This window comes from Polypterus senegalus, chromosome 1 (genome assembly GCF_016835505.1).
Source record: "Polypterus senegalus isolate Bchr_013 chromosome 1, ASM1683550v1, whole genome shotgun sequence".
Classification (NCBI taxonomy): domain Eukaryota; kingdom Metazoa; phylum Chordata; class Cladistia; order Polypteriformes; family Polypteridae; genus Polypterus; species Polypterus senegalus.
The window spans coordinates 161,808,049-161,821,528 of NC_053154.1; the positions used below are offsets into that span (position 1 = coordinate 161,808,049).

Sequence of the window (13,480 nt, forward strand, 5' to 3'; positions counted from 1 at the left end):
CATCTTGAACATAAGAAAAGATATATTGAGATATCTTCAACAACAGAGGGTTCAATAAAATAATACAATGCAAGAATTCTGATTCATGTCCTTCATGCAAAAAAACTAAGATTTATTGATTATCAATTAATACAACATACCTGCTCAGGCATTGATCCTTGTTCAATACCACTCTTCAAAAGCCTGTAACAGTTGCCAAATAAATCCCATCTGGTTAGATCATGTGCGCTAGAAAGCAAAGATAATCATGGTTCAGAATAATTCACGTGTAACTAATAAAATGTTACAAATGTATGGACAACTGAAGAAAGTAGGTTAAAATATAATTGACATGTATGCATTAGGTAATTTTTAAAGACAACGACAAGACTCAAATCTTTACAACAAAATCAAGTGAACCAAAACATCTTTTTGTCATTTCTTCCCTTCAGATCCATTATAGTTACTTGTTAAAGATCACACAAAAAGTACAGTTTTCAAAAAATACAAATGGTTTAAATAGTAAAAGATGAAAAAATAATGAAAAACTGTTTCAACATACTTATGAAAAGCTGTTAGCCGTTTCAAAGTGGAGAGAACATTATAAATGTCATCATCATCAGCTTCTTCACCCTGAAAATATATATAAAATTTACTTAAGTTTATTAACACTATAATTACTGTTAGCAGCTTTTCTTAGAAAAATATAAAGTCTAGATATTGTCAACATGCTATATCAAATACTACTACTAGGAAACAGATTCTGATTTTAGTACATACAGTTTTATTTACGAGAAAATAGTTTCCAAGATTTGCACAAATCTTGCTGTTGGTTTTATTTATTTTTTTTTAAGTCAAAGCATTTTCTTCACAATCATGGTATATATTAATTTGCCATTTGAAATTAGTTTGCATTCTAAAGTGAAGTATATTGTACAAATAAAAAAAAATTAATTTCTTGCCAACTGTAGTATTTTATGATGGATCTCATGGGTACCAGGGACCTTTTTTGCAAAAAGGTGTCAGGGAAAAAAAGAAAAAAATCTTTGAACAAACTATGTAATTTTTTTTTTTCATTTCCATAAGAAACACATGTCTATCGGGTGCATTTTATTTTGCAAGCCATCTTAGATGGTGAGCCTCGATTCTTAAGCACTTTTTTCTTACATTATTTAAAACACTCGCACCTTGCCCAACTCCATCCCACCCCGAGTCATGTATAAAGTATGTACAATAATGACAACAATGTTAACGCAATAACAGAGATGTTGTGTGAGCCATAAAATCTAACTGTTTTATTCAAACTGATGTACACAACTGAACCAGCCACAGTTGGGTGAAAAAGAAAAAAAAAAAAAAAGGCTTTTGGCAATTAAAAAAACAGGACTTCAGAGAGACTAGTCCATTGAAAAAGAGATGAAGAGCTACCTGATCATACCTGGGGTAGACAGTGATGTAAATCCAAGTAAACTTCCCAAAATAGGGGAAAGTTACAAAAAAATAATTGTGCATCCTTGCCTTAATTAGCCCTTCTGAGAGAGCTTTCAGCGACCGGAAGAAATGTTGTAACATGTAACCGTACTATTCTGAAGCCAAATGCTGTGTACAAACCGGTGTTTCTGTCACACAGCTTGATGTTTCCTCAGTAGAATTTCACAATTGTTTTATTGTTTTTTTGATATCTTTGTGCAATACTGGACAGAACTTAGTAAGTTAGTAATTTGTTTAAAAATGTTATGGGTTTGGCTTTTTTGTACCTTTGTTCAATATATGACAGAACTTGCTTACAATGGCTATAATTATTTTTTATATTTTTCTGTACAGTATTTAATAGGACTTTGGATTCTTACACAATAGTACAGTTTGTTGGATTTTTGTTCTTGCTTGTATACTGCATAAATCACCTTACAGCAGAGCAGTTTATGTTTATCCAGACTGTAATGTTCATGCACTGTAATTTAATTATGATTAGTATTTTCTTCCCTTTGGATTGATATCTTGTTTACTTAAACGGTGTCTGTTTAAAATGCTCTCTTTATAAAGGTTTTATTGGTCTTTTGTGTATATTTTTAGCACCAAAGGTTTCAATTTAAGTAAAAGTGGCTTATGCGTTTCAGAGGCATGTCTGAGGCAAAAAAAATAAACTGGAAATAATAAATTTTATCACAGATGAATGACAATCTTTTCTCAAGGTAAGGATACTGCAAAAGTCAGACAGGAGAAAAAAACAATTTGTTAAACTTGTTTATGTACCCCAGTGCACTAAAGCACATTAGGGGTTAGATTTGCAGGAGGACAGACAGTCTGGCCCACCCCAATCACACTATGTGGCATGAGAAGTCTGCAGGGAAACCTAGTACTACTAGGGTAAGCTCCTCAGGGGTATCTGTAGACCTGTGAGTGCTGGCCGAGTAACATGGAAACATTAATGAAGGCTCACGCGGTAGTGTTTCCTGATCCAAGATAACGGAACTCAGTATACGGGGGCCTTTGAGTTGTGAAGACGCCACTGCACAGTGACTGAACAAGTAAAGGAGGCTAGAGGTGAACAAGCATGTGAGGGGTAAAGATGAAAACCAGAAAGCTTAGGTGTTTTGTTATTTTTTAGCTCCTATGTATTTGTGGGATAACTGTTCTGACTGTTTTCCTGCTTTGGTAATAAAACAGTTTTCTTTAATTAGTTTGGTTCTTTTTGTTGTCATCTGGGTTCAGGAACAAAATACAAATGCCCCTTACAGTCCACAATACATTTCTTTGCTTATTGATGTGCTTACAGCAGTGTTTAGTTCTTCTCACTTGATTGCATGCTACATGTATGCTCTATATTCTGTCTCACCATGTAAATGAGCACATTAATCAATCCAGCAGCAGCAGCAGGCTATACCTTTGCAAAATAATTAAATAAGGTTCCTTGTACGTAAAAGAAGTAAGAGCTCATAAGTGTGCCCTTTACAGTTACTACTGTCCTATGTCTAAAGAGCTAAAGAACTGAACCAATATAGGAATCATAAATCCATAATTATACAAAAACCACCATTAATATTACAGAATGGACCACTACTCATTAACAAGCACTGCCTTACTAGCCAGCAGTGATATTTTCATAACGAAAATGAGAACTAGAACTAAAAATATTGTTTTTCATTTTACAAGAACTGAAATTAAGGCAAACAGAGAAACTAAAATTAAGTAAAATAAAAATGAGTGATATGTGAACAAACTAAAATGAGAATGAAAAATGAGTAAAAATGAGAAAAAAAACAGCAATGGCATTTTGGTTCAATCCGGTTCAGTCGCCCTGAGCGTTCATGTTAAGTTGCACTGTTCACTACGCGGTGATCTTGTACCTTGGGCTTACTAAAGTCACATGGCACAACTTCCATAAAGGACCGTTGTTTGTTTGTTGAGCACACTTAGTTCGTTGGCTTGAAGCAGTAAGCATGTGTGGTTGCCAATGATGACTTTTGTACAGATGTTTGCAGGTAGAAAGCAAGAAAGTAACATGTAGAAATACTTTAATTACAGAGCAAATGATGATAAAAGCAAATGTAGTGTGTGAGAAAAAGAAAAGAGTCTTGGTGTTCCAGTGCAGGACCAACTGAATCAGTACTAGTGGAAGTCCAGCACTTCTCTGGCACCATGACTGCACTTCAGTACAGGGACATGCGATTAAGGAAGGCATGAAAAGTTTATTAAAAAAAAACACTAATAATGATAACATAAGATAAATAGAACTGGTCTGTGCTATAAATTTGTTTTCTGTATGATTTCAATAATTGTAATCATTTTTACTGTCAAAATCACTGAATTTGCACGTTTCCTGATCAAATACAGGGGAGAAACGCGAGGTGTGATAGCAACGAGCTTAGCCTCAGCTCAGACTGCACTATCCCTCATATGTTGATGAATGCAATTGGCGCGTGTCTATTGCGGTCTCTGTGTGTCACATATCTAGTCTTGCTGATCGGACATAAAACTGCAGTGAAAAGGCACAAAGGCAGACAGACAGTACCGTGCCGCACTGGAGGTGGCAGATGTGAACCCAACAGGTGCTGCTGTTCTTCTATGCAGACGCTCCAATAAGTTAGCGATATCAGAATGTCAAGTGTACTGCAGTGGACCGTTTATTTTTATTTTTTCTACCAACATAAAAATGGAAGATTAAGACTTTTAAAACTAAAGAAAAACAAGGAGGACTTTTACAAGAAAGTGACAGAGATTTTCATGAAGAAGGATAAGACCATAAACAGTTTTCAATTTTATAAAAAATTGGATCAGACTAAGAAAAAAAACATCACTTAAAGACTAAATTATGACCTTAAATAAAATATTTGTTTGCTTTTCTTGTTATCCTTTAGTTGAACAATCTGTATTAAAATTGATTTAAGCATCAAAATTAAAAGTTTTTAAAAACAGCAAAATATTTCAATTAAGGTCAAAATTTAAATCTATTTTTTTGTACACCACTCTATACTTTCATTTGTATTGAATGAGTATAAATTGTAAAATTGCAACGACAAATTTAGAACATATGGAGGGTGCAGAGCAAACGCGCTGTCTCTGCTCTCTCTTGCCGCTATAAACATAACAGTCTTTCTTAGCCAAATATGTGTGTAAAGAATGCTGATGAGATATGAAAAACATAACCAGTAGACAATGTGCATGCTGCCAATCGAATAGTGAATAAGATATGAGTTCATATATTTTTTAATCTGATTCTGAAGGAGTCAGTGCATCATGAACCTCACCGCACGTCACTGCTTCAGAACTGGCAGCAGAAATCGTCAACATACAGTTTTGCTGGTGCCGAGGACCTTGTCTGTGCACCTGCATTACAGGCGTTCATCAAGCGAATATGTGGCTATCTGTGCAATGGATGTCAATGCAGCATGAACAAATCTCTCGAAATGCGTGCTTGTTTAAACCTTGTTTAGACTGGTTTCTTAGGTTGAAACATTTGATCTTGCTGACTGACTATATTCTTAAGGCCACTTAATCTGTTTGTTCATTGATAGTCAAGCTCTGTTTAATGGCATTATGAACTGTTAGTGTATTTTGTTGACAAACATAACTTGCATTGAAATCTGTGTTCTAAAATTGTATTAATTATTATATAAAAAGGTCAAAACTAAATAAAATAAAAATTGTGACTCCACTGAAAACTAGAACAAAATAAAAATTAATTAATTTTATAAAATAAAAACTAAATCTACAATATCAGAACTGAAATATCACTGCAGTAGCCAGTCACCTCATTCCAATCAGATGGAGTCATTGTAACCAACAGCTATAACAGTAATCGAAAAATGCTTTCATTTCTCAGTGTGAGTGCCCATCATTAATGCCTTCCTCATTTTGCACACTTCTTTAAATAATCTAAAGAAATGGGTAAACATTCATAATCACTGTAAAAGAAGTTTTTACTTATTTACTTTGGATTTCTAATAATTGTATACGTGAATACTCTTTTCATTGATGGGGATGAACAGTTTGAAAGTGCCTACTAGACAGTATATACAATTTATTTTTTCAAGTAGTGCATTTACTAATAATGTTATTATTGTATTAATAATATGACTTAAGATAAAATTAATAGAGAATGAATATAACAAAAGGAAAATTCACACAATATTTCAAATGAGGCAGGAAGAAGAAATAAGCCATAAACCCTTACTTGCATTTAGAGCAATGAACATTGTCTTAATTACTGTACCAAGCCTTTATCTTTGTGAAATGTACAGTATATTATGGAAGATGATATATGTATCACATTTTTTATTGTTTTTATTTGCATTATGGACAAAATTAGAATTTTGCTGTCTTTGTGATATAAAAGCATGTACTAACTTTAACAAAGGACTACCAAAATACATAAATTTAAATATGCAACATTTAAAATAAATATATGCAGATAAAAATAAAAAAGCAAAATGTAACAACACATTAAAATATATAATTTTATTAGAAATCTTTTAAAGAAAAATGTTTATTCGTATTATGCTACTAAGTTCAGTACTGAACGGAAGATATTAGACACTCGGCTCACTAACAATAATGGACTTCATTGTTAACATAATGGTGTCTGAGATATCATTGCAGATATATTCTGTACCTCTTGCAGCAAATCTTCTACAGAGTGATTGAATCGATCCACCATTTCATCAATAAGCTGACTGCGGGCCACATCCACTCTGTTCATGATGGTGTACTCTTCGCTGCACAGAATACTGTAGGTTTTGCTACAAGCTTCAAGTACCTCTGTTTCAGTGTGCTTTTCCACCACAAATTTAATTTGTTTTAACAAGGCATCAAGGTGCTGCAAAAGAAATAACAAAAACAATACAAAAGACCTAAAACAACAAAAGATTAGCCAAACATTAACTTTTAATATGATCAATGCAATGATTAAAATGTATTAGTAAAGGCTTTACTAATTTAGCTAGAGTCTAGTCAGAAGTGTTACTATGATACATTGGAAAAGACCGCATTTATATTGATACAGGAAGTTTCAGTCAATGTACCTGTAGAACCTCGTATATTAAAATAAAAATATTGCAAACACTTACCTTTTCCATTCTCCCTGCACTATATATTTCTAAGTCAAAAAACTGTGGAATTTGTAACAGGTTTGCCACCTTCTCAGAATCTGCTTGATACTATTAAAATGAATAAAGAAAAATGTGTTTATTACTAATTTATTTTCTTCATGAATACTTTGAACATTGTAATCAAATGACAATACAGAATAATGTATTTGTAACTCTGTTTTACATGATATTCTTTAAATCTGCCAAAAGTTAATATATATGTGGAAATGTTACCAAAGAGATGAATTCTGTCTCTGTCTTTACTACCCACTGCAAACTGACAAAAAAAAACTGCTAGGCTCATGCACGATATAGCATGAAAAAACGCTTGTGGCATTTGCAGACATACGAGGTAGAAAGAAGTATGTTTTAAAAATTTGTATAATAAAATTACAAGTTCTCAAAAACAAATTTAAAGTAATAAAATAAATGCCATTAACAAATTGTAAAGTAAGAATTGACAGGACATGAATTAAAATTATACACATATATCAAAATGATTAAAGTATAGCATTTCTGAAGCTTGCTAAATAAAAATATGATTTTTTTTAAATATGTAAAAATTATTCTATAAACATTTTTTACCTTAGAGAGAAGCATTGGAAGTGCCATGATGAAGTGTTCAGTTATCTTATTTTTGTCATCGATTTGCATTTTTCTTTCTTTAGCAGTCAGAACCTGTGAAAAAACAATGTACTCTAAGGACATATATTCAAACCATAACATATAATCTATTCATATTTTACTTTAATTACTTTCAAAAAGTTATTTTTTTCAACATATACCTCTATTTTAATATAGAAGTAACCCGATTTAAAAGTAACATTACATTTGTGAGCATCTGTGGCAGCCATAAATTAAAAACTACAGATAAAGATTTAGTGTGACTGTATTCACCAAAACTACATTGCTGTAAAATACTAAGTCGCTAACTAAAAACAGCTCAATTAAAATTTAAAATAGCTAAATAAGCCAAACACTGGCAAAGATGAATAATTATAAAGAGTGCAATTCAATGGTCTTTAAAGCGGTCTATAAAAAAAATAACAGGTTTAGATAATTTCATACTTCTCTTAGTTGTACAAATGTAAGTGGTTAAATATATTCAGGCTCTGACAGGTTTGTAATCTAAAAGCTAAAACATAATGAACATCTGAAACATGGTTCAGATTAACTTTCCAAGATACTCGTCAGTAACAGGTTTTCAAGCTATATATGAAAATAAAGTACTGTTAAGAAAAACAATCCTAACCCCAAATGAAGTATCAATATACAGATTTATTTTATACTACTACTTTTACTAAAAGTTACACACTGTCTTAGAAGTGGTGGGTCAGAATTCTTCCAGCTAAGCAAGATAAGTCTACATGCTAGTATTGAGGTAAAGACAACTCTGTCCTTCTCCACTTTAATCCCATCTGGGAGAACATCAAACACAGCTGTTAATGGGTTAGGAGTGATTGTGACACCAATGTTATCTGATAGGCATTCAAAGATTTTTGTCCAAAACAATGTTAATTTGGTGCATGACCAAAACATATAGTCCAGTGAGGCTGGAGCTAGATTGCAATATTCATAGATTGAATCTTGCCCTGGAAACCTTTTGTATAATTTTAACAGAGATAAATGCACTCGATAGAAAATTTTAAGTCAAGTAATTTAGATCTTTGCGCATATGGAGCTAGAGTGTATTCTGTGAATGGCTGCCTTCCACTGCTTTTCTGAAATCTATACTAATAAAAGGCAAAGCCCTCACTGACTGACACACTCATCACTAATTCTCCAACATCAAGTGTAGGTAGAAGGCTGAATTTTGGCAGGCTCATTCCTTACAGCTTACTAACAAAAGTTGGGCAGGTTTCATTTCGAAATTCTACACGTAATGGTCTTAACGTTCATATACTGTAATAGACTGCAGCTCGATGGCCGTGGGAGGCGGAGTTGCGTGTCGCATCATCACGCCTCCCACGTAATTGAGTGCCTGCCCATATAAGGCCATCCGTCAGCGACAATCCAATAGAAACACTGCCGCTAAATATTCACGGGTGAAGGACTGTGCTTATGCAGACAAAGATGAGATGGTTAGGGTGGTGTTTGGCACAAACTCAGTGAAAATGCGAGAGAAACTTTTAAGTGCCGGGTCTTAGCTAACATTAAATAAAGCTGTGGACATGGCACGAGATGGCACAAGCACAGCTGGGAACCTTCGATGCATGTACAGTAATCCCTCGCTATATCGTGCTTCGACTTTTGCGAATTCACTCTATCGCGGATTTTAAATGTAAGGATATCTAAATATATATCACAGATTTTTCGCTGGTTCGCGGATTTCTGCGAACAATGGGTCTTTTAATTTATGGTACATGCTTCCTCAGTTTGTTTGCCCAGTTGATTTCATACAAGGGACGCTATTGGCGGATGGCTTAGAAGCTACCCAATCAGAGCATGTATTACATATTAACTAAAACTCCTCAATGATATAAGATATGCATCCCGCACGGTGCTTGATTGTTTGCTTGTCTCTGCCTCTATCTCACCCTCTCTGACATTCTCTGCGCCTGACGGAGGAGATGTGAGCAGAGGGGCTGTTTGCTTAGAAGATACTGATGCTCCTCTAAAAAATGCTGCTTTATTGCGGTATTTCGGAATAGTTAAAAGCACATGTATTGATTTTTTGATTGTTTACTTTTCTTTGCGAGCGTTCTCTCTCTCTCTCTCACTCTGAAATTCTCTGCTCCTAATGCGGGCACTTCTTTGAAGAGAAGATATATTTGCATTCTTTTAATTGTGAGAAAGAAGATCTCTGTCTTGACATGGAACACAGTTTAAACTTTTGACTAAAGGGTGTTTTTTAATGTCTAGAGGGCTCTAATAATGTTAACAGTGTGGGAGAGTTTATAAGGGCTTAAAATATATAAAAATAACCATACAAACATATGGTTTCTACTTCGCGGATTTTCATCTATCGCGGGGGGTTCTGGAACACAACCCCCGCGATCGAGGAGGGATTACTGTACACCAAGTGGCTCACGTGAACTGACGCAGTACGCAGACAAAAAGCAACAGTTTCAAAGAGCGCTGAACAAAAACCAAATTACACAATTGAGAAGGCAGCAAAAAAGTATGAAGCGTGTGATGCATACATGCATATTCATAAGTACAGCTACTGCGGAAACAAAGCACACGGCGGAAAAAGTCAATGTCCAGCTAAAGGAAGACAGTGTAAAAAAAACCCGTGCATGCAGTGTGTCATGTCTCAGATAAAGAGGAAGACGAGCTGTTTATTGATGCAGTAAGAAATGAATCGATGAATGAAACCTGTTATCTTTACAACGGTTAACAGATACGGAATGTAACTTGAACATAACACATCCTCCAAATAAGAACCTGATTGAAAGAAATAATGATAATCAAATCCTTGACGACAGCAACACTCATAACAGTCACAAAACAATATTGACAATCATGTTACGTTATTTTAAAAATTTTCTCTTTTCTTTTTCATAACTTCTTTAACACACTACTTCTCCGCTGCAAAGCGCAGGTATGTGTGTGTATATATATATATATATATATATATATATATATATATATATATATATATATATATATACACACACATACACACACACACACAGTGGAACCTCAGTTTACGAGTGTTTTGCAAGACGAGCAAAAATTTTTAATAAATTTTGACTTGATAAGCGAGCGATGTCTTGCAATACGAGCAGTATGGATACACTTTGTCTGCTGAGCGTCATGTGATCACAACTGAGCTGATGGTTCTTCTCTCTCTCTCCTTATCTCGCTCGCTTGACCAGCACCTCTCTCTCTCATCTTGCTTGCTCGCCCAGCGCATCTCTCTGTTTACAGCGCGTCTCTCTCTCTCTCTCTCTCTCTCTCATCTCGCTTGCTCGCCCAGCGTGTCTCTCTGTTTACAGCGCGTCTCTCTCTCTCTCTCCTTATTTCGCTCGCCCAGCGCGTCTCTGTTTACAGCGCGTCTCTCTCTCTCTCTCCTTATCTCGCTCGCCCAGCCCGTCTATCTGTTTACTACAGCATTGTGACTGTGTGTGTGTGCACTGTGAAGTGCGAGTCCCCATCTTGCTCCCCAAAACACGAAGCTGAGTCTCAGTACTTTAACACTAGTTTTATTCAGCTTGAAACAGCAACAGCGCTGTTATTTATTGCAGCGGGATCTTTATAATGTTCCTTGTATGACCCATTGACGACAGGCGCTTATAGCATGTCTGAGATCTTTTTGGATGTGCTTATACGGCGAACTGCTACAGCTCTGGGAGACTGCGATTTGCTTTCGGACGCTCTTCCGCGTGTCTTCCTGTTGGGTGGAATCCCACATGAGTTTAGAAACTCACACCAGCCATGATTTTTTTTAAAGGTAAAGTGCAGGTTAATTTGTATTATGTATTTTACTTTATATTTTGTCTTAATCATTTTTATATGAATAGTTTTGGGTTGTGGAACGAATCATCCAAGTTTCCATTATTTCTTATGGGGAAATTTGCTTTGATATACGAGTGTTTTGGATTGCGAGCATGTTTCCGGAACGAATTATGCTCAAACCGAGGTTCCACTATATATATATATATATATATATATATATATATATATATATATATATATATATATATATATATATATATACACACACACACATACAGTAATCCCTCCTCGATCGCGGGGGTTGCATTCCAGAACCCCCAGCGAGAGATGAAAATCCGCGAAGTAGAAACCATATGTTTGTGTAGTTATTTTTATATATTTTAAGCCCTTATAAACTCTCCCACACAGTTAACATTATTAGAGCCCTCTAGACATGAAATAACACCCTTCAGTCAAAAGTTTAAACTGTGCTCCATGACGAGACAGAGATGACAGTTCTTTCTCACAATTAAAAGAATGCAAATAGATCTTCTTCTCTTCAGGAGCAGAGAATTTGAGAGAGAGAGAGAGAGAGAGAGAGCTCGCAAAGAAAAGCAAACAATCAAAAAATCAATACGTGTGCTTTTAAGTTTGCCGCGGCATTTTTTAGAGGAGCGTCAGTATCTTCTAAGCAAACAGCCTCTGTGCAAACAGCCCCTCTGCTCACATCTCCTCCGTCAGGCGCAGAGAACATCAGAGAGAGAGAGCGAGCGAGATTAACACTAGAATTACCAGAGCCTACGAAAAAACTCGTAATTCCGTCCCACCTTAAATCGCTTCTTAAAATCGTTCACAGCTCTCCACCAGCGTCTTTTGTCATCTAAATGTGCTGATAAAAATCAGGCTGCAAGCAGCCGGCTATTCCATCCCCCCACCGACTTAGAACGTGCACAAACTTCTCCCAGCTCATGCCTTGATTGATTATCTGGGAGTGAAGTGGAGTTTTAGAGTGGAAAGAATAGATCATTATTTGGAATACACGCATTTCACGTGTGTTCCGTTTCTACAGTAATCCGTGTAAACACATTTTTAAAACAGAAACGTTTTTCATATTGTAGTAGTAAATGACAAAATGTAAGCATAAATTATATAATGTATGAAGCCTAAAGTCCAAATATCAAACACTTTCACAAAAGGTACACATATAACAGAACAAGTATGCTTTTATTCAAAAATATAACTGCAGAAAAAAGCCACCTTAGCATGCCATATTGACACGTCCGTACTGCAGCTGACACAGTAGCATAATGGTATCAGCCGCTGACTAGTATCCAAAAGCTCATGAGTTCGATCCCACATGGCTCAGTTTTGAGAAGTAAACTGCTCTTATTCTTACTATTTTAGAATAAAACATGCATTTGATTTCAGTGTGTAACAGCCAGTAATTTATGATACTTGTAAAGGTTAGTTTTTTTTATTCACTTTTCATTCTCAGTCGTGTTCAGGATCCTTCCCTACCCCCCATCTGAGAATGCTGTTTTCACATAAAGATGCGCTGTAGCTCTGCAGCGTACTTGTGACTGCATTCTCGTACCAATGCTTGCGAACTGAAGTGCCTGCGTGCACTTTTCGTGGCATTACACGTCTATTTTTTTTAGCATGCCCGTGTCGCTCAAACACAGGAACATATGTTGGTGTACAAGAATAAAAAACAAGTGCACTTTTATTCTAGACTATAAGTGAAGAAAAAATAAAGCAAGTTACAGTAGGCGGTTGATCGACAGCTTGCGTGGTGCAATGCTAAGAACTGCTGATTTCGATCCGTGCTATATAAAATCATCACATTCAAATATTAACAATTTCCACACACCCTTCCTACATTCACGACATGTGTACTTGTTGCAGTGTACACATCTCTCTGTGCTATGGTTCCTATTACACTGAATGAGCACCTGACATTGTACTTTCTTCCCTATATAAATAACATTCGAGTATAGCGTCTCCAAATAAATCACATTTGAGTTATAGCGCGTCTTTATGTGAAAACAGCATTGTCAGATTGGGGGGGAATCGTGAACGCGACTGAGAGAATGGAACTGAATAAAAAAAGACTGAAATCAAATGTATGTTTTATTCTAAAATAGTTAAGTACATGCAATATTATTTGAAAGCGAACAGCGTCAGATCGGGCATATTCAAACCCGATCTGGCGCTGTTCGTTTCAAATAATATTGCATTAGTGCGATGATGTTTTTACATATATTGTCTCTTTCATTCATCTTGCGGTTTGTAATCAGTGACCGTGTTTTTCCCGATCTTGCCAGTTCACACATGTTGCTGTATGGTGCTGTTTCTTTTGTACTCCAGGACATGCAGAGGACAGAAAAGTACAGAGCAGTAAGTTCAGCGCTATATGCAATCAGACAGACAAACAGGCAGAGAAGGCACTAGATATATAAATAAACAGGGAAGGCACTGTATAATAGATATATAAAAAACAGCTAAGGGGATAGATATATAGATAGGTAGGAAGG

General features: G+C 35.5%; 1 protein-coding gene across 1 annotated transcript in view; it reads right to left on the reverse strand.

The window, feature by feature from the left end:
• Positions 1-13,480, reverse strand: part of stag1a (stromal antigen 1a) — a 272,516-nt gene that overhangs the window by 39,180 nt on the left and 219,856 nt on the right. Inside the window, exons 17-21 of the mRNA XM_039761613.1 lie at positions 7,152-7,244; positions 6,546-6,635; positions 6,092-6,295; positions 542-612; positions 141-228 (exon numbers count right to left, since the gene is read on the reverse strand). Coding sequence (XP_039617547.1) covers positions 141-228; positions 542-612; positions 6,092-6,295; positions 6,546-6,635; positions 7,152-7,244 — 546 coding nt within the window. The remainder of the gene's footprint in view (positions 1-140; positions 229-541; positions 613-6,091; positions 6,296-6,545; positions 6,636-7,151; positions 7,245-13,480) is intronic.